General features: G+C 44.4%; 1 protein-coding gene across 1 annotated transcript in view; it reads left to right on the forward strand.

Annotated features, from left to right (window-relative positions):
• NCMAP (non-compact myelin associated protein) overlaps window positions 1–27,931 on the forward strand; it is a 118,610-nt gene that overhangs the window by 86,003 nt on the left and 4,676 nt on the right. The window contains exon 2 of the mRNA XM_063957183.1: window positions 27,486–27,575. Coding sequence (XP_063813253.1) covers window positions 27,491–27,575 — 85 coding nt within the window. The 5' untranslated portion in view covers window positions 27,486–27,490. The remainder of the gene's footprint in view (window positions 1–27,485; window positions 27,576–27,931) is intronic.

Raw genomic sequence — 27,931 nt, forward strand, 5'->3', positions numbered from 1 at the left:
ATAGCCGCACGGACATCGAATGAAATACACCACATGCGTGGTTGAACAGGTTACTGCATGTTTAATAGGGATATATTTCCCACTGTGTGGATGTCTAAATGCCGTCCCAGTGTCAAGATGGTTACAGGTAGCACAATGTATACACTTATAACATCCAGCCTTACGAGTGGTTAGAGATCGGGGAGTCATACGTCTAAAGTCAGTGATATCAGTCCGTACCACAATGTCTCGGATATTTCTCCCCCTCCGATGGCATGCCATAGGTACCACTGACTTAAACCCACGCAGATCAGTGTCGGTACTCACAATTGGCCACAGTGCTTTGGTAGCTCGTTGTGTGATGTTACTACTAGTGGTATAAGACGAGGCCCACAAGATTTTATCAGCACCTTTGTTTTTATACTTCTTGTTTACAAGCAGACTTTCACGTGGAATTGCAAGAACCTTATTTTTTTGTTGTATTAACAACTTCTCGGGGTATCCACGATTAAGGAACTTTACAACCATTTCCTCAAGTTGAGTTTCCAACACCTCTCTATTGTTGTTAATTCTGGCAACCCGGAGCATCTGGGAATATGGTAAGCCAGACTTGAGAGCAATGGGATGATGACTTGAGAACCTTAATAAGGTGTTTCTGTCAGTTGGTTTTGTATAGACAGAAGACACCAAACGTCCATTATTGTTAGTAAGTTGCACGTCCAAATATTCAATTTCAGTAAAACTGGTTTTATACGTGAATTTGTTGGGGCCTGGCTGCATATTGATGTTATCAATGTGCATACAGAACTGCTCCTGTGTACCAGACCAAAAAATGACCAGATCATCAATATACCGAAGGAATAACTTCACATGCTGCATAAAAGTTGGATCATTGAAGAATAGATCTTCCTCCTGCATGAACATAAAAATATTCGCGTATGTCGGGGAGACATTTGATCCCATAGCACAGCCTGCTAGTTGAATATAATACTGACCATCGAATAGAAAATAATTGCGATGTAAGACCAGTGATAATAATTGTATAACAAATGGTACTGCCGGGCCACTATAAGAGTCATTTCCGCGTAAAAATGAGTCCACTGCTGCTAATCCCTGATCATGGGGGCTTGACGTGTACAAGCTGTGTACATCCAAAGTACACATCAGCAAATTGAACGGTGCATCCAAGAATTCCTGTATGGCCAACAGAAATGAAGTAGTATCCTTTAGATATGATTTCTCATGTATAATGCATGGTTGAAGTACTGCATCTAAATATTGGGATATTGGCTGGTATAATGATCCTCTTGCTGACACAATTGGTCTACCTGGGGGATGCACAGGGTCTTTGTGTATCTTACTATTGGAGAATACATGCTCTGCAAAAATCCTGTAAGTGCCGTCCTTTTTCTTTGGGATTTACATGTTCACTGCATATGTGAATGGACTGCAGCACCTAGGTATTTATTTGTGGTTTATTGAGTGCCGATATATGTGGAATTATTAGAAATGGTCTTTGAACTATTTTTTTATGGCACCATGGATATTAGTGAACTGTGACTTACTTTTTGCCCGGTGTTGTGATTGTTCCTAAGCCTGGGACATATTTTCAAGCATTAATTTTGAATATAGTCTGAGTGCTTTGGACTTTGAGCTATTATGGCACATGATACCTTATACACCCCGGCATTACCATTGGGTGAGATGTTGAGCTTTACTGATGAACAAATCAATAAAATATTAGTTACGGGGGACCCTCAATATGGGGTACAGGTGGACTCTTGTGAAGAATTGTTTCAAGTCTGGTTTAGGATGAAGAAGCGTGAAATAGATTACACGTTACATGGTCTTACCCTGTCTGATTATCATCGTGATAAATACATACCCAGGGGGTTCAGAGTAAGGAATACTCCCACGATCGGCAGACAGAATCCCGAATTTTGCCGTAAGTGGGTAGCCATCCTGAACAAGTGCTCGTTCGACCTAATGGTGCTTGTGGTTGAAGAGGCGTCTAAACAATTAGATGAGGTTAAAGGCAAAATTGTGGAGTTTGAAAAAACCAACTTAAGCACACTACAAGCTGATACTGCTTCTGATTGGCCTAACAGGCTACAAAATCAATGTAACAAATACCGACAGGATCTCATAAAATTTTAAAAAATGAAACGCTTGAAAGTGATACAGGACTAAGAGGACAACCGAGTGTACCAATGGACCAGTGCGAATTCTGGTAGAAATTTGCGCCAATATTCACGCAACTTTAGGGCACAGCGTTCAACTAGACGTCTGGGAGAAGCGGCCACCTCACAAAGTGATAGTGATTTTGTTATATCGGAAGGAGAGGATGCGGGGGCATCACAGGCGGTCCCTTTAGGCGGGCGCGCACGCACTGGGAATATAAACCCAGGCGCCAATGTACAAGGAGAGGTGGTCAAACGAAGAGCTGTAGGAAGACCACCCTGGAAAAGGAACAAGTAGTATTCAACTTATCTGACAGAATACTGACTGCAGACGAAAATTCAGTTCTTAATAAAGGACTAGCTTTTGTGCCAACTAACACATATTCAGCTTTTGATTGGAATTGGGACCTACATAAATTTAGTAGGAAACTCAGACTACGAGAACATTTTGCACTTTCTTCATCAGATGTGACTGAGACGAACCCGATTGAAAAATTCTGCAGGGAAAAGATAAAGTCTACCTTTGATCCACCTGTACATAATCCCTCCTTGAAATGCTTCACCAGACTACTTGATGACTCCATTCATAAATACAGCATGGAAAATAAATCCATCAAATTTAATCTCACACGCAGTGAACAGATGGCACTCACAGGTCTGGGTAAATACGATGACATTGTGATCCGCCCCGCGGACAAAGGCGGGGCAATTGTCATTATGAATACTTCTGATTACCGTATCGAGATGATGAACCAACTAAGTGATGGGAAAGTATACAAAAGACTGCCTAGAGATCCAACTGCAATTTTCAAAAAGGAATTGGACGAAGTGTTACTTGGAGCCAGACGTGAGGAAATTATTTCCGAACGAGTCCATAAAGCATTATCTCAGGATCACCCCATTACACCGGTCTTATATTCGATTCCAAAGATACACAAAGACCCTGTGCATCCCCCAGGTAGACCAATTGTGTCAGCAAGAGGATCATTATACCAGCCAATATCCCAATATTTAGATGCAGTACTTCAACCATGCATTATACATGAGAAATCATATCTAAAGGATACTACTTCATTTCTGTTGGCCATACAGGAATTCTTGGATGCACCGTTCAATTTGCTGATGTGTACTTTGGATGTACACAGCTTGTACACGTCAATCCCCCATGATCAGGGATTAGCAGCAGTGGACTCATTTTTACGCGGAAATGACTCTTATAGTGGCCCGGCAGTACCATTTGTTATACAATTATTATCACTGGTCTTACATCGCAATTATTTTCTATTCGATGGTCAGTATTATATTCAACTAGCAGGCTGTGCTATGGGATCAAATGTCTCCCCGACATACGCGAATATTTTTATGTTCATGCAGGAGGAAGATCTATTCTTCAATGATCCAACTTTTATGCAGCATGTGAAGTTATTCCTTCGGTATATTGATGATCTGGTCATTTTTTGGTCTGGTACACAGGAGCAGTTCTGTATGCACATTGATAACATCAATATGCAGTCAGGCCCCATCAAATTCACGTATAAAACCAGTTTTACTGAAATTGAATATTTGGACGTGCAACTTACTAACAATAATGGACGCTTGGTGTCTTCTGTCTATACAAAACCAACTGACAGAAACACCTTATTAAGGTTCTCAAGTCATCATCCCATTGCTCTCAAGTCTGGCTTACCATATTCCCAGATGCTCCGGGATGCCAGAATTAACAACAATAGAGAGGTGTTGGAAACTCAACTTGAGGAAATGGTTGTAAAGTTCCTTAATCGTGGATACCCTGAGAAGTTGTTAATACAACAAAAAAATAAGGTTCTTGCAATTCCACGTGAAAGTCTGCTTGTAAACAAGAAGTATAAAAACAAAGGTGCTGATAAAATCTTGTGGGCCTCGTCTTATACCACTAGTAGTAACATCACACAACGAGCTACCAAAGCACTGTGGCCAATTGTGAGTACCGACACTGATCTGCGTGGGTTTAAGTCAGTGGTACCTATGGCATGCCATCGGAGGGGGAGAAATATCCGAGACATTGTGGTACGGACTGATATCACTGACTTTAGACGTATGACTCCCCGATCTCTAACCACTCGTAAGGCTGGATGTTATAAGTGTATACATTGTGCTACCTGTAACCATCTTGACACTGGGACGGCATTTAGACATCCACACAGTGGGAAATATATCCCTATTAAACATGCAGTAACCTGTTCAACCACGCATGTGGTGTATTTCATTCGATGTCCATGCGGCTATTACTATGTGGGCAAAACAATCCGTCCCTTTAAAGAACGTGCTAATCAACATAGATCAGCAATCCGAGCTGCCCTCATGTCGGGTAAAAGTGAACAACCGGTGGCACAACACTTTGTAGATAGGAAACACAGCCTTGCTAGCTTGAGATACATGATCATTGATCACCTACCAGAACTGAGACGTGGGGGTGATAGGAACCAGAAATTATTAGTTATGGAAGCAAGATGGATCATTCGTTTGGACACTGTGGCTCCGAAGGGCCTGAATGAAAAGATCTGCTGGAATAGTTTATCTTAACCAGTTTATCTTTATCCTTAATATTGGTTAATATGTTTGCTGATTTATGGTCTACATTTGGTATACTGATTGCCTTATGGTTTCCTGTATCTTTGTCCCGGGCTCTACAGTCCAACCCACACACTGTTTTACAGTGTGTTTTTAACTCCTTATTTCTACTGTTCACTTGGGTGTTTCCTCTAACAGCTCGTTTGCGGGCGCCAGGGATGGGGCTGGGGGGTTAACACGACCGGGTTCGGAAGAGCAGTGACGCGTCTCGCGTCCTGGCAACTGACGGAGCCGCGTCTCATTGCCTTGGTAACGGCGCAACGTCAGAGTGGTGCGCCGGATGGTAACGTCACAGGGTGCGTCGCGCTGTGCCGGCGGCCGTCCCGGCGCTCACACGCGGTGGGGTCGTTTGGTGCTTGGTGCCTATATAAGCTGGGTAAGTCACTCTGTGTGTTATGTTTGTCACTTCTTTTTTGTCTACATGCATCCTGATGACGGTGGATTAACACCGAAACGTTGATGGAATCTTAAAGAGAATTTACTATTGGAGAATACATGCTCTGCAAAAATCCTGTGAGTGCCGTCCTTTTTCTTTGGGATTTACATGTTCACTGCATATGTGAATGGACTGCAGCACCTAGGTATTTATTTGTGGTTTATTGAGTGCCGATATATGTGGAATATATATATATATATATACACTTCTCAAAAAAATAAAGGGAACACTAAAATAACACATCCTAGATCTGAATTAATGAAATATTCTTATTAAATACTTTGTTCTTTACATAGTTGAATGTGCTGACAACAAAAATAAGAATTTACTTACCGATAATTCTATTTCTCATAGTCCGTAGTGGATGCTGGGGACTCCGAAAGGACCATGGGGAATAGCGGCTCCGCAGGAGACTGGGCACAAAGTAAAAGCTTTAGGACTAGCTGGTGTGCACTGGCTCCTCCCCCTATGACCCTCCTCCAAGCCTCAGTTAGGATACTGTGCCCGGACGAGCGTACACAATAAGGAAGGATTTTGAATCCCGGGTAAGACTCATACCAGCCACACCAATCACACCGTACAACTTGTGATCTGAACCCAGTTAACAGCATGATAACAGAAGGAGCCTCTGAAAAGATGGCTCACAACAACAATAACCCGATTTTTGTAATAATAACTATGTACAAGTAATGCAGACAATCCGCACTTGGGATGGGCGCCCAGCATCCACTACGGACTATGAGAAATAGAATTATCGGTAAGTAAATTCTTATTTTCTGTAACGTCCTAGTGGATGCTGGGGACTCCGAAAGGACCATGGGGATTATACCAAAGCTCCCAAACGGGCGGGAGAGTGCGGATGACTCTGCAGCACCGAATGAGAGAACTCCAGGTCCTCCTCAGCCAGGGTATCAAATTTGTAGAATTTAGCAAACGTGTTTGCCCCTGACCAAGTAGCTGCTCGGCAAAGTTGTAAAGCCGAGACCCCTCGGGCAGCCGCCCAAGATGAGCCCACTTTCCGTGTGGAATGAGCTTTTACAGATTTTGGCTGTGGCAGGCCTGCCACAGAATGTGCAAGCTGAATTGTACTACAAATCCAACGAGCAATCGTCTGCTTAGAAGCAGGAGCACCCAGCTTGTTGGGTGCATACAGGATAAACAGCGAGTCAGATTTTCTGACTCCAGCCGGCCTGGAAACATATATTTTCAGGGCCCTGACTACGTCCAGCAACTTGGAATCCTCCAAGTCCCTAGTAGCCGCAGGCACCACAATAGGTTGGTTTAAGTGAAATGCTGAAACCACCTTAGGGAGAAATTGAGGACGAGTCCTCAATTCTGCCCTGTCCGTATGAAAAATTAGGTAAGGGCTTTTATAGGATAAAGCCGCCAATTCTGATACACGCCTGGCTGAAGCCAGGGCTAACAGCATTACCACTTTCCATGTGAGATATTTCAAGTCCACAGTGGTGAGTGGTTCAAACCAATGTGATTTTAGGAAGCCCAACACTACATTGAGATCCCAAGGTGCCACTGGAGGCACAAAAGGAGGCTGTATATGCAGTACTCCCTTGACAAACGTCTGAACTTCAGGAACAGAAGCTAGTTCTTTTTGGAAGAATATCGACAGGGCCGAAATTTGAACCTTAATGGACCCTAATTTGAGGCCCATAGACAGTCCTGTTTGCAGGAAATGCAGGAATCGACCCAGTTGAAATTCCTCCGTAGGGGCCTTCCTGGCCTCGCACCACGCAACATATTTACGGTGATAATGTTGTACGGTTACATCCTTCCTGGCTTTGATCAGGGTAGGGATGACTTCATCCGGAATGCCTTTTTCCTTCAGGAACCGGCGTTCAACCGCCATGCCGTCAAACGCAGCCGCGGTAAGTCTTGGAACAGACATGGTCCCTGCTGGAGCAGGTCCTGTCTTAGAGGTAGAGGCCACGGGTCTTCCGTGAGCATCTCTTGAATTTCCGGGTACCAAGTCCTTCTTGGCCAATCCGGAGCCACGAGTATAGTCTTTACTCCTCTCCTTCTTATGATTCTCAGTACTTTTGGTATGAGAGGAAGAGGAGGGAACACATACACTGACCGGTACACCCACGGTGTTACCAGAGCGTCCACAGCTATTGCCTGAGGGTCCCTTGACCTGGAGCAATATCTGTCCAGTTTTTTGTTGAGGCGAGACGCCATCATGTCCACCTTTGGTTTTTCCCAACGGTTTACAATCATGTGGAAGACTTCTGGGTGAAGTCCCCACTCCCCCGGGTGAAGATCGTGTCTGCTGAGGAAGTCTGCTTCCCAGTTGTCCACTCCCGGAATGAACACTGCTGACAGTGCTATCACATGATTTTCCGCCCAGCGAAGAATCCTTGCCACTTCCGTCATTGCCCTCCTGCTTCTTGTGCCACCCTGTCTGTTTACGTGGGCGACTGCCGTGATGTTGTCCGACTGGATCAATACAGGCTGACCCTGAAGCAGAGGCCTTGCCTGACTTAGGGCATTGTAAATGGCTCTTAGTTCCAGGATATTTATGTGAAGTGACGTTTCCATGCTTGACCACAAGCCCTGGAAATTTTTTCCCTGTGTGACTGCTCCCCAGCCTCTCAGGCTGGCTTCCGTGGTCACCAGGACCCAATCCTGAATGCCGAATCTGCGGCCCTCTAGGAGATGAGCACTCTGTAACCACCACAGGAGAGACACCCTTGTCCTTGGAGACAGGGTTATCCGCTGATGCATTTGAAGATGCGATCCGGACCATTTTTCTAGCAGATCCAACTGAAAAGTTCTTGCGTGGAATCTGCCGAATGGAATCGCTTCGTAAGAAGCCACCATCATTCCCAGGACCCTTGTGCACTGATGCACTGACACCTGGCCTGGTCTTAGGAGTTTCCTGACTAGGTCGGATAACTCCCTGGCTTTCTCTTCCGGGAGAAACACCTTTTTCTGTACTGTGTCCAGAATCATCCCTAGGAACAGCAGACGTGTCGTCGGAATCAGCTGCGATTTTGGAATATTTAGAATCCATCCGTGCTGTCGTAGTACTATTTGAGATAGTGCTACTCCGACCTCTAACTGTTCTCTGGACCGTGCCCTTATCAGGAGATCGTCCAAGTAAGGGATAATTAAGACGCCTTTTCTTCGAAGAAGAATCATCATTTCGGCCATTACCTTGGTAAAGACCCGGGGTGCCGTGGACAATCCAAACGGCAGCGTCTGAAACTGATAGTGACAGTTCTGTACCACAAACCTGAGGTACCCTTGGTGAGAAGGGCAAATTGGGACATGGAGGTAAGCATCCTTGATGTCCAGAGACACCATGTAGTCCCCTTCTTCCAGGTTCGCTATCACTGCTCTGAGTGACTCCATCTTGAACTTGAACCTTTTTATGTAAGTGTTCAAGGCTTTCAGATTTAAAATGGGTCTCACCGAGCCGTCCGGCTTCGGTACCACAAACAGCGTGGAGTAATACCCCTTTCCCTGTTGTAGGAGGGGTACCTTGATTATCACTTGCTGGGAATACAGCTTGTGAATGGCTTCCAATACCGCCTCCCTGTCGGGGGGAGACGTTGGTAAAGCAGACTTCAGGAACCGGCGAGGGGGAGACGTCTCGAATTCCAATTTGTACCCCTGAGATACTACCTGCAGGATCCAGGGGTCCACTTGCGAGTGAGCCCACTGCGCGCTGAAATTCTTGAGACGGGCCCCCACCGTGCCTGAGTCCGCTTGTAAGTCCCCAGCGTCATGCTGAGGACTTGGCAGAAGCGGGGGAAGGCTTCTGTTCGTGGGAAGAAGCTGTCTGTTGCAGTCTTTTTCCCCTTCCTCTGCCCCGGGGCAGATATGAGTGGCCTTTTGCCCGCTTGCCCTTATGGGGACGAAAGGACTGAGCCTGAAAAGACGGTATCTTTTTCTGCTGCGAGGTGACTTGGGGTAAAAAGGTGGATTTCCCAGCCGTTGCCGTGGCCACCAGGTCCGATAGACCGCCCCCAAATAACTCCTCCCCTTTATACGGCAATACTTCCATATGCCGTTTGGAATCCGCATCCCCTGACCACTGTCGCGTCCATAATCCTCTTCTGGCAGAAATGGACATCGCACTTACTCTTGATGCCAGAGTGCAAATGTCTCTCTGTGCATCTCGCATATATAGGAATGCATCCTTTAAATGCTCTATAGTCAATAATATATTGTCCCTGTCCAGGGTATCAATATTTTCAGTCAGGGAATCCGACCAAGCCACCCCAGCACTGCACATCCAGGCTGAGGCGATTGCTGGTCGCAGTATAACACCAGTATGTGTGTATATACTTTTAAGGATATTTTCCAGCCTCCTATCTGCTGGCTCCTTAAGGGCGGCCGTTTCTGGAGACGGTAACGCCACTTGTTTTGATAAGCGTGTGAGCGCCTTATCCACCCTAGGGGGTGTTTCCCAACGAGCCCTAACCTCTGGTGGGAAGGGATATAGTGCCAATAATTTTTTAGAAATTAGCAGTTTTTTGTCGGAGGTAACCCACGCTTCATCACACACTTCATTCAATTCATCTGATTCAGGAAAAACTACGGGTAGTTTTTTCACACCCCACATAATACCCCTTTTTGTGGTACTTGCAGTATCAGAGATGTGCAAAACCTCCTTCATTGCCGTGATCATGTAACGTGTGGCCCTACTGGAAAATACGTTTGTTTCTTCACCGTCGACACTGGAGTCAGTGTCTGTGTCTGGGTCCGTGTCGACCCACTGAGGTAACGGGCGTTTAATAGCCCCTGATGGTGTTTGAGACGCCTGGACAGGCACTAACTGAGCTGCCGGCTGTCTCATGTCGTCAACAGTTTTCTGTAACGTGCTGACACTGTCACGTAATTCCTTAATTACGGCCATCCATTCAGGTGTCGACTCCCTAGGGGGTGACATCACCATTATAGGCAATTGCTCCGCCTCCACATCATTTTCCTCCTCATACATGTCGACACACACGTACCGACACCCAGCACACACACAGGGAATGCTCTGATAGAGGACAGGACCCACTTAGCCCCTTGGGGAGACAGAGGGAGAGTTTGCCAGCACACACCAGAGCGCTATATATGTATAGGGACAACCTTACAATAAGTGTCTATCCCTTATAGCTGCTTATATCTGTTATTTTGCCAAATAAGTGCCCCCCTCTCTTTTTTACCCTGTTTCTGTAGTTGCAGGATGCAGGGGAGATTCTGGGAGCCTTCCTACCAGCGGAGCTGTGTGGGAAAAATGGCGCTGTGTGCTGAGGAGATAGGCCCCGCCCCCTTCACGGCGGGCTCTTCTCCCGCTTTTTTCTGGAAAACTGGCAGGGGTTAAATACATCCATATAGCCCAGGAGCTATATGTGATGTATTTTTTGCCAAATAAGGTAAATTCATTGCTTCCCAGGGCGCCCCCCCCCAGCGCCCTGCACCCTCAGTGACCGAAGTGTGAAGTGTGCTGAGAGCAATGGCGCACAGCTGCAGTGCTGTGCGCTACCTTATGAAGACAGGAAAGTCTTCTGCCGCCGATTTATGGACCTCTTCTTGCTTCAGCATCTGTAAGGGGGCCGGCGGCGCGGCTCCGGGACCCATCCATGGCTGGGCCTGTGATCGTCCCTCTGGAGCTAATGTCCAGTAGCCTAAGAAGCCCAATCCACTCTGCACGCAGGTGAGTTCGCTTCTTCTCCCCTTAGTCCCTCTATGCAGTGAGCCTGTTGCCAGCAGGTCTCACTGAAAATAAAAAACCTATTTAAACTTTTACTCTAAGCAGCTCAGGAGAGCCACCTAGATTGCACCCTTCTCGTTCGGGCACAAAATCTTAACTGAGGCTTGGAGGAGGGTCATAGGGGGAGGAGCCAGTGCACACCAGCTAGTCCTAAAGCTTTTACTTTGTGCCCAGTCTCCTGCGGAGCCGCTATTCCCCATGGTCCTTTCGGAGTCCCCAGCATCCACTAGGACGTTAGAGAAATCACACAAAAATGATCAATGGAAATCAAATTTATTAACCCATGGAGGTCTGGATTTGGAGTCACCCTCAAAATTAAAGTGGAAAAACACACTACAGGCTGATCCAACTTTGATGTCATGTCCTTAAAACAAGTAAAAATGAGGCTCAGTAGTGTGTGTGGCCTCCACGTGCCTGTATGACCTCCCTACAACGCCTGGGCATGCTCCTGATGAGGTGGTGGATGGTTTCCTGAGGGATCTCCTCCAAGACCTGGACTAAAGCATCCGCCAACTCCTGGACAGTCTGTGGTGCAACGTGGCATTGGTGGATGGAGCGAGACACGATGTCCCAGATGTGCTCAATTGGATTCAGGTCTGGGGAACGGGCGGGCCAGTCCATAGCATCAATGCCTTCGTCTTGCTGGAACTGCTGACACACTCCAGCCACATGAGGTCTAGCATTGTCTTGCATTAGGAGGAACCCAGGGCCAACCGCACCAGCATATAGTCTCACAAGGGGTCTGAGGTCTAATGGCAGTCAGGCTACCTCTGGTGAGCACATGGAGGGCTGTGCGGCCCCCCAAAGAAATGCCACCCCACACCATTACTGACCCACTGCCAAACCGGTCATGCTGGAGGATGTTGCAGGCAGCAGAACGTTCTCCTTGGTGTCTCCAGACTCTGTCACGTCTGTCACATGTGCTCAGTGAGAACCTGCTTTCATCTGCGAAGAGCACAGGGTGCCAGTGGCGAATTTGCCAATCTTGGTGTTCTCTGGCAAATGTCAAACGTCCTGCACGGTGTTGGGCTGTAAGCACAACCCCCACCTGTGGACGTCGGGCCCTCATACCACACTCATGGAGTCCGTTTCTGATCGTTTGAGTAGACACATGCACATTTGTGGCTTGCTGAAGGTCATTTTGCAGGGCTCTGGCAGTGCTCCTCCTGTTCCTCCTTGCACAAAGGCGGAGGTAGTGGTCCTGCTGCTGGGTTGTTGCCCTCCTACGGCCTCCTCCACGTCTCCTGATGTACTGGCCTGTCTCCTGGTAGCGCCTCCATGCTCTGGAAACTACGCTGACAGACACAGCAAACCTTCTTGCCACAGCTCACATTGATGTGTAATCCTGGATGAGCTGCACTACCTGAGCCACTTGTGTGGTTTGTAGGGAGGTCATACAGGCACGTGGAGGCCACACACACTACTGAGCCTCATTTTGACTTGTTTTAAGGACATTACATCAAAGTTGGATCAGCCTGTGGTGTGTTTTTTCACTTTAATTTTGAGGGTGTCTCCAAATCCAGACCTCCATAGGTTAATAAATTTGATTTCCATTGATCATTTTTGTGTGATTTTGTTGTCAGCACATTCAACTATGTAAAGAACAAAGTATTTAATAAGAATATTTCATTCATTCTGATCTAGGATGTGTTGTTTAAGTGTTCCCTTTATTTTTTTGAGCAGTGTATATATATATATTTAAAAGAAATTGCATAAAACAACAACATATCAGTAACACAATGTTCAGCAGGAGAATTTTAAACATTTGCATATTACAGAGCTTCAGCAAAACATCTGCGACAAGTCATTTTCTGCCTTTGGGGAAAGATGTCATAATGTCTTTTGTTGTTGTATATGTGTGTATATATATGTGTGTGTGTGTGTGTGTGTGTGTGTATGTATGTATGTATATATATATATATATATATATATATATATATATATTAATATGAGTCAACCAGTGCCTTTTGTGCCTAAAATTATATATTTTATTGATAGGAAGTTTGGATTTGATTAGAGTTCCAAGCAGTGTTTTTTTCTATTAAAATAGTGCCAGTACTCATCTCCAGCTAGTTGATGGTCTCCCTGGTCTATAAAGTTCTGTAGCTGGATATAAGTAGGGGTGGTCTTCAGGTTGCCGGCTATCGGGATCCGGGCGCACAGTATACCGGCGCCTGCATACCGACAGCCTGCATACCGACACTTTATCTCTATCTTGGGGGTCCACGACCTCCCTGGAGAGAGAATACGCGCGCCACCGTGCCCACAGCATGGCGAGCGCAGCGAGCCCGCAAGGGGCTCATTTGCGGTCGCCACGCTGTCGGTATGCCGGCGGTCGGGATTCCGGCGCCGGTATGCTGGTCGCCGGGAGCCCGGCCGCCGGCATACACCCATAAGTAGTAGTCGGTACCATCAGCAAAAAACAAACATAAAGAAGCAACATATACTGTAGATCATAAACAGGAAAGTGAAGGACCCAATAAAGCAGCAATTAATACTCGATTTGCAGTCAAGAAGGAACAATTGTGCTGTTAGCCTTCCATACTAGCAAATATATGTTTTAACAACATATTTTATATATTTATGTATACTGAATGAAAACGAAGCAGGTGTTTTTGCACAACAGAGCCCTGGGGCATCCAGTGGAACGTAAGCTAGTGTTAATGAACAAAGATGCACATAAAGATTAAATAAAATACTAGTTTTATGTGTAATAGAAAACATATGACCGTATAAACTACATTGTAGTACAGTAGAAAGATTTCCTGAGTCTACAGTACATCCAGCTAGTACTTATCCCTATATTGAGTCGAGCTGTAAAGCTAATTACTGTCTGCTAAGTTCATAAATCTTGAGTAATTTCTGGAGAATTAAAATTTTTGGACTTCACCACTAGTTGCAGGAAAGTTCTGTAAACTACCCCCTCTCCTCCAATATTATTAAAGGCACGTATTTCACTTGCCTTGGTACAGCGCAATCTGACTAAATGTTATGAGTCTTGCGGTCTTCTGACGTTTCATAATTCAGCAAATTCTGCATCCTTAATAATCACATGATGAATCCTAAGTGTGCAAATGCAAACAGATCTTGCATAGCATAGCACTGAGATATGCCCTAGTCACACACACTGGGTAGAGTGTGTACTGCGCAGAAACAATGGCTCACTTCATCATGGGAATAAACATGTATCCTGATAAATAGCCAGAGTTTAAAGTGCTAAAGTTTTTCATGTAGTCTCTTCATGAGAATTAAAAGTTTGACTTATTTAGTATAAAATAGGAAAAAATCTAAAATCTTAAAATAAAAATAGAGTGTATTATCATCATTGCCATTTCCTTGCATTGGTTATAGGGCATATTGGGGTAGATGTACTATAGCGCACATATTGTGCCGCTATAGCTCTTCCTGCTTTGCCTCGTTACCAAGGTGAAGCAGGATGGTACGTCAACGAGATGTAAGAACTTAGGGCGAGATGTAATGAAGTTCGGGATTCCGTCTGAACTCGGGCGTTTTTTAAAAGGGACAATCATTTACAAGGCATGGTTTAACTTTGTAATGATTGTCACTTAAAAAAACATCCGAGTTCTTCCCGGCATACTGTACTGGCGCTGAACTCGGGCTTCAATACATCCCGCCCTTAGTGCTGATGTGCTGTGTCTCCCCCCTCCCCTTCAGCCGGCTCCATGGCTCATGTGCGAGATCTTGCTACTCTCGCTGGAACTCACTTGCAGCCCGGAGCCGGCAGCTGTCACAGACAAGGATGGGCAATGATGCCTGAAGCTATCAAAATCAATAGCTGCAGATATCGGAACAGTCAGTGCAATTGACCGTTCATACATTGTCCTGCATATCGGCGAGCTATCTTTTAGATAGCAGCATCCATACAGAAGGGGCGCATAGCACACCTGTCATTCAGCACGCACCACCGCTGTAATACATGGGGAGAAGCGGTATCAGTGCACATAACGTGCACTGATACTACTTTCCCCCATATCGATGCATCATACATCTACCCCAGTGATTGCTACATGTATTTTTATTTAAGGTTTCTTGTGGCCACTTATATGGAACCACATCTGAGTAGAACACAATACATGAATAAGCCCTGAAATGTATCCGTGTCTTTTCATCAACAAGTACAATAGATCTTACTGAACACCAGTGCTCTGGTGGAGCAGTACACGTCCACTTTAACAGCACACTCACAATCTCCCTTAAATGCTTTTTCGAAAGTAGGCAAGTATGGCTTCTATGCATCATTAAGGGTTAATTGTTTCGCAAAGAACAACATATAGCAAAGACCCCCACTTCTGGCTTCTCTAAACTGCTGAAGATGCAGCATTGGGTCAACATCATAATCGCCTGTCACAGCAGCTGACCTCCAAGTATCCATCAGATTGCACAGGAAGTCTGGCAAAACTACACTGCTGGGACCAGTAAAACTGAGAAGCAGCCACTGGCTTCTGCACGACCAGAAAACAGGGCGATATGCCCCTATTTTCAGGATTGCTTCCCGCTACTGTCCCGAAATGAACAGGCTGCACTGTGGCCAGAGTCACATCACTATCGTAAGACATGCGCATTGTGTCTTAGGTGCATGTGAAGTCACGAAAACATTGATCAATTGCAACCGAATCGAGACTGTGTTTAATACTGAATCAGCCCCATTTTTACAACAATGTAAATAAAAAAGTTTTATTAGCAGCGGTGTCTCCTATGGTGGTAGTAGGACTGCAGCCACCCGTGCCTGGACGGAAAGGAGATAGTCAGCCCCTCTGCCCGGGTCCCGGCACCCATGCAATGGATTCCGTATGTGCTAGGCCTGCGCATGCCCTCCAGCGGCAACCGGACTGCACATGCTCAATTCCCTGGCTTTTATGGTCTGCATCGGCTGCAGTCCATAGAAGTCTGTCTAGGACTGACGAAGCAGGGAGTGACTTCCTACAGTAAGCCAATTCTCTGCTAATCGCAGCACGGTCTGGCAGTCCCAGAGGGAGGAAACACCTCCCAATGGGACTGCCTGTAGTGTCTGTGACTGACTGGCAGGACTTCTAATAGGAAGCCACTGCATGTCACAGTGAAGTCAGTGCAGCGCTTCACTGACACTGGTCTGGGTGGCGGATTTTACCTAGGGGGGTTTCAGTCCTGCAGTTCACAGGTAAAATCTGCAACTGGAAATTAGTCATTATCTGTAATCAGTAGTGAATGTGAGGGTTCTATTACTTTCTAAAACCTTGTTGATGTATTTTCTGCAGGCTTTCATAGCTACCTGTCCAAGTTCAATTTGTAAGTTCAAAATGTCCAGTGAACTTGAATACAAAGTGTAGAGAAAAGGTCTTTGTGCACACAGAATGTAAACCAGATCACTTATAAATAGTTCCTGTTTCCTCTGTGGGTCTGATCATAATTGCCAAAAGAAGTTCTAGAGTCAGCTCTGGTGTGTCGTTAACGCAGTGGGTATAAATGGGGGGGAGAGAGGCAGGGAATACAAATGACAATATATTACACAAGTATAGACTAGTATTACAGTGTGAAATTTGCATAATTATATAGGAAAGACGGTGGGTAGAGGGTCCTGCTTGCACAAGTTCATCATCATTTATATGGGATATGGGTGGACACAAAATGGAGAAACGGGCAGATGAGAACTGGAAGCATACAAATAATACACATATAAGCTTTTGAACCATCCATTTAGATAATTAAGAATAGGTAATCTTTCAAATAGAGGCAAAATTGTTTCCCGTAGTTATCAGGTCATTTTTAAAATAGAAATCCTATTTGAAGAAAAAAAAATTTGGAAAATAATTTCTGAATGCAGCTAAACCTTAAATCTAGTAAACCTATACAATATGGATAATTACTTGAACTATGAAATAGGTAAGTGGTAACGCAGAGCAAGCTCCAATATACTAGCTATATTACATGTCATTGTTTATTAGAACAGTGATAATAATTGCAAGGCGTTATATGCCAGTCATAACTTCAAGAACAATATATCATGTCAGTGATTATAGTCCACAAACACAACAATAGCTAGAAATAAGTGCTATGTTAAATGTTCGGCCAGCAAGATCTAATATACAGGTGACGATGAACAGCAAGATCTAATATACCGGTGACAATGAACAGCAAGATCTAATATACAGGTGACGATGAACAGCAAGATCTAATATACAGGTGACAATGAACAGCAAGATCTAATATACAGGTGACAATGAACAGCAAGATCAAATATACAGGTGACGATGAACAGCAAGATCTAATATACAGGTGACAATGAACAGCAAGATCTAATATACAGGTGACAATGAACAGCAAGATCAAACATACAGGTGACGATGAACAGCAAGATCTGATATACAGGTGACAATGAACAGCAAGATCTAATATACAGGTGAAAAAAGTGAGAGTTTGCGAAAGTGAGTTTGTTTCATAAAACTCACATCACATAATTTATGCGCGCCTATGAAATGCAAGATCCAATCAAAAATGCTAATTTGCGGTAGTCGCTGCCTGCTTGTACAACTTTTCTACAAACTGCAGCCTGGAAAAAGAGCATGAAAAAGTGGGGAAACCATCCCAGACCCCAAAGAATGACAACTGAGATAGCAGGGCCATATAAAAGGCTGTTAGTGGCCATAAGGAAAGTATTGGAGGTTTTTAAAAGTTGTCAAATGGATGACTTTTACAGTTTTTATTACTGGTCAAAAAAATCATAGCCATCAGGTGTTTTTCATCATATATTAACCACTTAACTGAATTCCCCCCCCCCCCCCCCCCAAAAAAAACCGCTCAGAAATTGTATTTTTGTTGTTGTTGTTTTTTTTTAAAGTGAAGAACATGTATTTAATGCAGGAGCGTTTTAAGAGCACAGGGGGCCTGTGTGCAGACTCGGGGTGGGCCCCCTCCTCTCCATGCGCAGGTCTCCGGAAACATGTCGCTCGCCATGGTCTGGAGACAAATTTCGTACTGCGCATGCGCATTGCGCAGTGGTAATTTTTGGTGAGATGTTTAGCAGCGGCTGCAGCGCCAGTCACAGGACTCCGGAAAGGCCAATATTACAACAAAGTGGGTGCAGTATGTGTGGTGTGAGCCCTCCCTGGACCCAGGGGCCCATGTGCACCGCACACACTGCACCCATGACAGAAACGCCAATGATTTAATGTTATCGAAAGTAATTTTATTTAAATAAAAAAATGTAAAAAAATTATTGTTGTAAAAGAACAAACCCCAAAACAATGGAACATTGTCTGTCACCATCGGAACATCACTACCATCTGAAACATTGCAACCATTTTAAATGCCACTGTGTGTGTGGGGGGGGGGGGTCCTGCTGTGCTGACTGATCAGAAATGATTGGCAGCACAGCAAACACTGAGGGAGGATGCGGGAAGGCAAAGGTACCTTCCGGTCCCTCTTTGTGCAGTAGCAGAGGGAAGTGTCTTTTCCCTGCAGCTGAAAACATTGTTTATCTGATTGGTCACATCCTGTGCGACCAGGTCAGATAAAGCACTTGCCGATGTGGTTGCGTCTGATGCGATCGTGCCAGGCAAGTGGTTAAAGTCTTTGCAGTATCTTGGGATTCAGAAAAATGTTTGTATAGTAATTGTGTAAAAAGTTTTACGTCTCATCTGAAAGTTCAAAAAACTCCTTTCCTGTCAATACAACGCATCCACAGCCTGTCCCACATAATTTAACCCATTATTGAGCTTTTTAGATAAATGTACCTGAAAACTGACATGCATTTATTGGCCAAGTTATTCTATTTAAACCCCTCCAAGTGTATAATTATTCAATACTAGAGGTTCTGCATTGTGTTCTGACAAATTTAGCTTAAAATAACGATTTTCCCTACCTTTTCACCTGTTCAGAGGGCGGAGCACAAAAACCCGCAAATTCCATCTAGAAAATCTGTGTGAGTTTGGAAATGGATTGCGTGAGAAGGGTTTGCAGGACCCAACTAACACCTACAGTAGTTGGATTAGACACTTCATTGAGTCTGAGGCATGATTCCCTCTTCTATATCATGGTTTTGAGAACATCTTCTGGCTCTCAATATAGACATGTGTTGGATCTCTGTTCGCTGATACTAGAACCCAGATAGGCTGAACAAAATGTTTCCCACGGTGAACCCAGCCTTCTGGAGGGGCATGTAACACGATCCCGGCAGTCAGCATACCGATGCCGGGAACCTGCCCGCCAGAATTTTGGCAGGGGGATGAGCACAACGAAGCTTCTTTTGGGCTCGGTGGCTCGCTGCGCTTGCCACAGGTTCTATTCCCACTCTATGAGTGTCGTGGACACCTATCAGTGGGAACAGCCTTCGGCCCCTTGCCAGCATTCTAGCGGCCGGGATCCCGGCGTCGGTATGCTGACCTCTGGGATCATAACTACATTCCTAGAGGAGGGGGTGTTGCCTCCGGGGAACTTTTTTTTAAAATCATATTTCATCTAATGATGTTGTTCATTCAGAATCCTATTGTGTGTTCATTTTTGTTTTTCAATAAAAACTTGGATCTTTGTAAACATTGTGGGTGAAATTTATCAAATCCCTCGCACTAGCAAAGCTTGGTAAGATGCCCATTAGTAACATGAGTGCAGGGAAGTTGCAACCACCCCCTGTGATGTCGTGACTTCCCACTAAAATTACTATTATTATCACTTAATGCCCACTGAGATGCCCATCAATAAAACAAATGCCCATTATGATTTCCATTAGTGGCATTAACACCATTAAGATGCACATGAAAAAGGTCATGTGTACCATTATTTTAATCTTTAGTAGCGGTAATTCTCTATAAGATTGTCATTAGTATCAGTAATACCAGCAGGATGCCCATAAGTAAAACTATTTCCCTGTAGAAGTCTAGTAATGTACAATATGAAGAGCGGCTGTACTCACTCTACTGGCATTGGGCCTGATTCAGCAACTGACTATTGTTTTATGTACCGCACATGCGCAAGAACCGCAGTGCATATGTGCTGCAGCTTTGGTCGCAGTGTCCTGTTAGTCGCAGCCTGATTTACAGCCTGCAGGTGTTTGGGGGCATCGACAGTGAGCATTGTTGAAAGCACTGAATCCAGTCTACGGGCGCAACTTCACTGGCCTCAACAGCTTAGTTGTGTCAGACATGCTGAGCAGTCTTAGGGTTGCTGAGATGCTGGTGCTGTTGATCGGATGCTGTGTCTTCGGATCTGAGAAGCCGGCAGTGGGCATCTTTTTGCAGAAGACGCCATATGCAGCATTTGCATATGCTCTCAGGTCCACTGCCAGCAAAGACCCACCACCGAGCTGCACTCTGTCCACCTCTGAATCAGGCCCAATGTCTTCTCCATCGCAACCCTTTACTTACTTCTGACTCCAAGGTTATAGAAGTTACAGCTTTCATAATTCATATAGTATGTGCTACGGTTTCCAAACCGTCACCCAAGGTGGAGGAGGTTGGGACTTATGAAACTGAGGGTTGCACCCAGCTCTCGACTGCATTGGACAGGGAAAGCAAATACATTACATTTATAAAAAGTGTAAAAACAGTCAATCAAAAATCCAGCACATTTTCCAGAACACATTGGACCAGCTGATATAGAAATCCCAGGGCAGCCTTGAGAAATTCAGTACAATCTAAAGGTACAGTATGTCTAACAGATATACGTATGGATAAAACTATATACAGTAGCCCCCAGAAGTGTATGGCTGATGCGTAATTTAGTACATCTCGCATAACAATTCCCCACAAGCTAACCTCCGTGTTCTAGAACCCTATAAGTCGCTCAGCAGTGGCCATCCCATTGTCCGCAGGATGCATTTAGAAATAATGTTAATGTGTATGACTTTATCTCCAAATTTGCAGATTTCTAGATAATGGGTATATTTACTTAGGTGCGGGTTTTTAGAAGGGGAAATGAAATGTTGCCCATAGCATTTAGTCAGATTCACGTATCATTTGTCTAGTACCTTCTAGAAATTAATATAGCCAGAATCTGATTGGTTGCTACATGCAACATCTCCACACTTTAGTAAATATACCCCATGGTCTCTGGATAAAAGATTTAGACTTGTAATATCCACCCTTTGGAATTTTGTGCTTTATTAATATGTGATATCTGTATGCATGTGCATTAAGATGTGTTGCTTAAGTATGTTCTGTTATTTGAATTGATCTGACCAGTGCCTTTTTGGCTGCTGTGATTGTTGGCTTTGTGTGCATGCCTATCGCGTGAGTATGGTATGACAAAAAAGGTATTTTGCCATTTTACAAAAGATGATCAATTCTATCTGTTCTATTTTTTTTTATTTTTTTTTGTGCAAATTTTCATTAAGTTATAAAAAATGATAAACCTATTTTCGTATGTTCTTTTAAATACAATTAGTAAAAACTGCAAGACATGTAACATTATACCTTGACATTTATACAAATACTGAGCTTCAGCGAGTTGGCATATAACCGCTGATATAGTAGTATGATTAATAAGCCATGGAAGTCAAGTCATTTACATGTTTATTATTTAGTGAAATGCTCACATAAAGGTGTCAGTAAACTACAGTAATAACACTAGATAATGATTGAATATACACAATTTAAGTAATTTTAGTGACAACATTTATGTAAAGGCAATATAGTACCTAAGCATCCGCACAAATAGGAAGTGAGTGTAAGTAGAATTTTTTTTTTAACCTATATAAAGTTGGTAGCCAGGAGACTATGTAATATGAGATTTAAAGTAGACATTGAGGAAATTGTGTATTATTTATTGGATGTAATAACATTAATCCATGTTTGCACAAGAAAAACTCACACATGAAGTGTTTTATGACCTCTGTTCCTTTACCAGTGTGTGTGTTGTATACAGAGACTCATTGTATGGTATCGAGAGCCAGCAATGCATTATTGACCTGCAAGTAGCACATTATGCTTTCAAGGGCTCTCTCCCGAAGAACTATAGCTCATTAAAACTCCTGGAACAGACAACCTTGCTGTGCATTATGGGTGTGGTATGGAAGGTATATAGTAACTAGGTCGACAGTGTCTAGGTCGACCACTATTGGTCGACAGTAACTAGGTCGACAAGGTCTCTAAGTCGAGATGGTCTAGGCCGACAGGTCAAAAGGTCGACATGAGTTTTTGTTTTTTGGTGTTGTTTTCCTTGTAGAGTGACTGGGAAGCCCAATTGGTGCACCGTGTCCGCTCGCCATGCTTCGGGTAAGGTGCCTTGCTGCGCTCGGCACAGGTTACCGTTCCCAATTGTAGTCCACGTGGATCGTTGAGTATGAAAAGGTTAAAAAAAAAGAAAAAAATTGTGAAAAACTTATGTCGACCTTTTGACCTGTCGACCTAGTTACTGCCGACCAATAGTGGTCGGCCTAGTTACTGTGGACCTAGAGACCGGATCCTGTGCATTATATATCATATTAATTCTGGAAGTGATTTGGAGAAAATATTTAATGAAGGCAAAACCCTATGGGTTCTACATTTTACTTGGTTTTCTCTCACAGCTTAACTATACGTTAATCTTGGCTGTTGCTAAAGGACCCTCTGATTGTTTTGAATTGCCTGTGATCACCTACCGATATGCAACAAAAGCCTGTGAAGGAGCAGCACCATTGCTCATGTTGTCACAGCAATTGACAGCAACAATGAATAAAAGTTTCCATACTCTTAAACCCTCCTAATACATAGAATTCAAAACACATTAAGGGGGACATGTACTAAGCAGTGATAAAAGTGGAGAAGTGAGCCAGTGGAGAAGTTGCCCCATGGCTACCAATCAGCTGCTCTGTATATGTTTATAGTATGCAAATTATAAATGCTACGTCAATGCTGATTGGTTGCCATGGGCAACTTCTCCACTGGTTCATTTCTCTACTTTTATCACTGCTAAGTACATACCCCCCTAAGGACCTTATTCAGCATGGATCACAAAAGCAAAATCTTTCCCTAATGGGCAAAACCAGGAGCCTAATTCAGAGCAGCAAATTTGTTAGCATTTGGGCAAAACCATGTGCACTGCAGGGGGGGCAGCAGGGCCGGCTCCGGGGCTTGTGGCGCCCCGGGCGGCTTTAGGGGGCGTGGCTTTGTACAGGGGGCGTGGTCATTTACGCCCCCTGTACAGCTGAATTGATGTGCGGTGCGCGATGACGTCATCGCGCACCGCACAGCAAAGGTCCTCTCCACGAAGGGAAACTAGATGCGTAGCGTCTAGTTCCCTTCATGGAGAGGACCTTTGCTGTGCGGTGCGCGATGACGTCATCGCGCACCGCACAGTAAAGGACCTCTCCAGGAAGGGAAACTAGACGCGTACGCGTCTAGTTTCCCTTCCCAGCGGTAGCGGCCGGGGGCAGCGGGCAGCGGGCAGCAGGGGGCACACACCAGCAGCGGATCTTGCCCTGGTGCGGCGCCCTCCGGAGGGCGCCCTGCGCCCTCCGGAAGGCGGCGCCCCGGGCAAAAGTACTGCTTGCCCGTGGCAAGATCCGCTACTGGGGGGCAGAGAGAGTTAGACTTTGGTGGGTTACTTTGTTTCTGTGCAGGGTAAATACTGGCTGCTGTATTTTTACACTGCAATTTAGATTTCAGTTTGAACTCACCACACCCAAATCTAACTCTCTCTGCACATGTTGCATACCTCCCCACTGTCCCGCATTTAGCGGGACAATCCTGTTTTCTTGGGACTGTTTCGCTGTCCCACCTTCGGCTGGCAGAGTCCCACGGGGGAGTTGGGGGGAGTGCTCACATCGCTGAAATGTGTTAAAAAACGTATATAAAATCAAACATTCTAAATTAATGTTACTTGAGGAAAAAATTATATTTTTTAACATACAGATGGAGCCCTGCTCATCTATCCCTTTAATAGGATTAACTGAGCCAGGGCAGTCGAACTTAATCCCCTGCTGTAATAACTTAATTCCCTGTTGTATTGTTCTCTCTGTATTGTATTGCAGCTGAGAACAATAGATCAAAGGCTTATGCTAATAAACCTTCGTGCACCTAGGCATAGCAGAAAAGGCTAGATGAGCAAGGCTCCATCTGTAAATGAAATAGGAACGGAAAAAAACGAAAATTTTAATTTTCTATTCGTAAACAGGGCTTACATCAGGTTTATTGAATATAGGGTATATTCAGTTGCAGTCGAATGCTGCCGTCTGTCGGAAAGACTGCAGTTTTAGACTTTTTTAGGTTGGAAGGGGTTCCAATAGACCCCAGAATTTTCCGACAATCCGACAGATTTTGGCCCTGTTTCCGACAACCTCAATCCGACTTTTAAAAAAGTCGGATTCACACTGTCGTGACTGGCAGTTATTGGAAGCTGAGAGCTGGAGATGGGGGAGAGCAGGAACCCAGCAGCTACAGCAGGGAGCAGGAACCCAGCGGCTACAGCAGGGAGCAGGAACCCAGCGGCTACAGCAGCGTAGCAGGAGGATGGGGCACCGCTACCGCTCATTGCAGTGTCCACCCGGCTTCAGCAAGCGAGGTCCCGCTTGCTGGAGCCGGGTGGATGCTGCCATGAGTACCAGTGCATGCCTTTGCACATTGTGTTGCTGCACTTTCATAAAAAAAATTCTCCTAAATGACAGGGGGGCACCAAGGCCTATGCATTCATAGGCCTTGGTCCCGCTTGCTGGAGCCGGGTGGACACTGCCATGAGCGGCGGCGGTGCCCCATCCTCCTGCTACGCTGCTGTAGCCGCTGGGTTCCTGCTCCCTGCTACGCTGCTGTAGCCGCTGGGTTCCTGCTCTCCCCCGTCTCCCTGCTGCTCTCCCGGTCAACTCCTCTCAGCTCCCTCATCTGCTCAATCCAACTTTTTTTAATTAGCTAATTTATTCATAAATAACGAGATGATTCATAGCCTGTGTTGCTCAGAGGATCTCAAGGAACATTTCAGTGAAAACACTATCAAAATCTTTTCAGTAGTTCTCTAGTTTATCGCGATTAGGATGGCTGTCATGTCTCAGACATGTGCAGTGACCATTGGGGCTGCTTTCTCTGTCCGAGACATGACAGAACAGGAGAGGAAAACTGAGCACAGGGCAAATACAGCGGGACAAAAGTAGATCCAAAACTAGTGTTCTGTGCACACATGCTAAATTATTTTGTGCACACTTACTAAATGCACATCCTTCATTTGTACAGCCCTATATTGATCAACAGTATATTGATGGTCCATAGATTTGTATAGTGTTTTTTTTTCTCCCATTGTACAGTTTGGTCATATCTTAATATTACCTACTTTTTGAACAAAATGACTAATCGCCCGTTTTGTAAGTCACCTAATATAGCTGTAAAACACTGTCATTATCTGTCATTTTGTGGACCATTAAACCCAGAAGTTGAAGTTTTCAGAGATGAATCATTGAGGTAAAATAATATTGTTCAGTGTTAAGAATAGATTTGTGTTCTGGCTGATTCATCTGTGAGAGGTTGCTTGTTTATATGACACCACACTCAGACTGAAACAACCCACAGGGTGGAAGAGAACAAATACATAACAAGGAAGTAATAGATAACAACACCTAATCCTCTACCTCATGTTTAAAACGGTGTGAAAAACTTGCCTACTTTTAGTTACTCCAAGAGGGGGGTGGATGGTGGGGGCGTGATGCCGGGATTCATGCGTCAAATCTCATAAAATTGCTTCATATTTGCTCTGACCCCTCCTCTTGGAACCACAAATCGCAGCATTATGCTCCCATCCCTCCCATTCATTAGGAGGTGAGTGGGATGTGGGAGGACCACCTACTCTTCCGGGGACTCTCACAAAATTCTGCATTCTCCCGGACATTTTGCATGAGTAGATACTATAAGTATGGTTTGTATGAGTCCGCCAATCCACACAGGGCATTTTTTCACTGCACCTCACTAAAACTGTCACTTAAACTCTGATGTGTAAGTTAAGTTGCTAAATAAAGGTAAGGTAACATGACAAAATATAAAATAATAGCCTATGAGCCCTTTATATCCATGTTAAATATATAGCCCCCCCTAGTGGAAAATGTTATTGTGCGATCACAGCCTCACACATATTTTTTATAGGCGTTGAATTGAAAAATATTAGCATACAGTATATAATTCCTATGCCATTTCTAATTAGTTTCTACAAGCACTTTCTGGTTGTTTTACCCTGAAGCACCTGCCACCTCTGGTGGCTAAATAACTATTGTTCTCTGGCTATGTGTTGCAATCCCAGCATTATTGAATTTGGACAGAATAGCACATATACTGCAGATGGCAGAGATAGCGGGGTCATTAAAAAGGAGGCATTACTAGACCTCACTCTGTGATGGGTTCAGTAGTGATATATGCTATATACACTCCACTAGAGCATGTCTGCCAATACGCACATGTTAGGGTGTGGTCTTGCAAGTATATTGTCTTGGTTTGGGTGGTTCTAAATGTACTTGGGCAGTTCTGGGCATGGTTTGAGTGGATCATGAAAAGAGCGTATATGTGTCCCCATTTTTCATATGGAGCATACAAGATGTGTCCTCATATACATCAGGTCCCATGACCTTGCTTACTTCGCGCCCAATTTTGGATTACCGCAGATATGCGTGTTCCCGATACCTGCGGTATCTAATTTAAAAAAAAATGTGCGTTGGGTTTCCAGTGCTGAAAACTTGAAAAAAGGTATTCACCTCTCCAGGGGTCTCCGGTGGTCTCTGTGGCTCCTGGTGGTCTCCCCTCCATCTTCTGAATGGGGATGAAGATGCTGGGCAGCTTTGGGTCTGCTGGGCAGTTGCAATGGCTGCTGGGAGATGTAGTTTTCCCAGTGGCCGCCTACTAGGGGGTCACACACATACAAGGATGGTCACACACACTCACGCACACACACACATACTTACACACTCACACACACTCATAAGCACTTGCAAACACTCACACACCTTACATACTCACAGCTCCTGTAGAAGACCCAGCTTCCGACGCTGTTTGATTACTGACTAATTAAGCTAACTGGAAACTTCCAACTGCTTAATTAGTCCTCAGGGTGGGTGCCAGAGCATGTCCTGATGATTATTCCTAAAAATAACACTTTTATGAAATATCTGACTTGCTCTGGAGGTACATGAAAGAAGACGCATTGATTTACAGTATATAGAAATCACTGCATCTCATTATCAGTCCCCTAATTGAATACCAAAACCCAGAGGCTGTGGAAAATCCCTGTACTGCGGGGTTTTTTTTACATTTCTCTCCCGCAATTGAATCTGCCACTAATAATGAAGTTCAGGTATTCAAGTGACATGGTTGTTTAGTAGTATCATTAGATTAGATTAGGTAAATGTCAGGTTTTTAGAGGACATTATATTTTGTATTTAATGACAGATGAATGTTTGACTGATATTAGGTTTATAGTATTGTAAGAAGCCGTATACTTGCTAATAACAACAACACATGCAGATGTTACATTTCGTTTAGTAGATGTTTTTTTCAGACCTTTATGTTACTAATAAATAAATAGCCTTATGATCCTGTTGTCAGAAGGAAGAAGTGTGCTATTTGCCACTGCCTACAAATTACATTATTTCAAGGTTATCTCTACTTTCTTCCCTACACAGTTGTCATGGCAACGACATCTCAATTTCTGAATACAACACTATCTTCAGTAAATACAACGACAAAGTCACAGGAACAGATTCTTTATCAGAGTGAGTATCATTATTAATTGTGCATTTGGCACAATATTTCTTTTGTTATCAAAGTGACTTTTAGTTTCGTAAATTTACATAGGTTAAAAAAAAAAAAACTTCCCAGACTTATGTGAAAGACTTCCTTCAAGCTGTAATGAGTAATTAGTCAGTTTTGGCTAGGTTAGACTCCACCTGCTTAGTAGTTGATTTATTGGTGCTAAGAGCAATAGGAACACTAGTAAGTATACAATGGTAAAGCTGCCAGGAATGTTCTATGGAAATCACGGACTCCTCATTTCAGATGGCCATTCTCACTATTCCCGATTATTTAAAAGCATCAGTTTGGCCGTCCTTCTGACAATACACACGGCTCG

This window comes from Pseudophryne corroboree, chromosome 2 (genome assembly GCF_028390025.1).
Source record: "Pseudophryne corroboree isolate aPseCor3 chromosome 2, aPseCor3.hap2, whole genome shotgun sequence".
Taxonomy (NCBI): Eukaryota; Metazoa; Chordata; class Amphibia; order Anura; family Myobatrachidae; genus Pseudophryne; species Pseudophryne corroboree.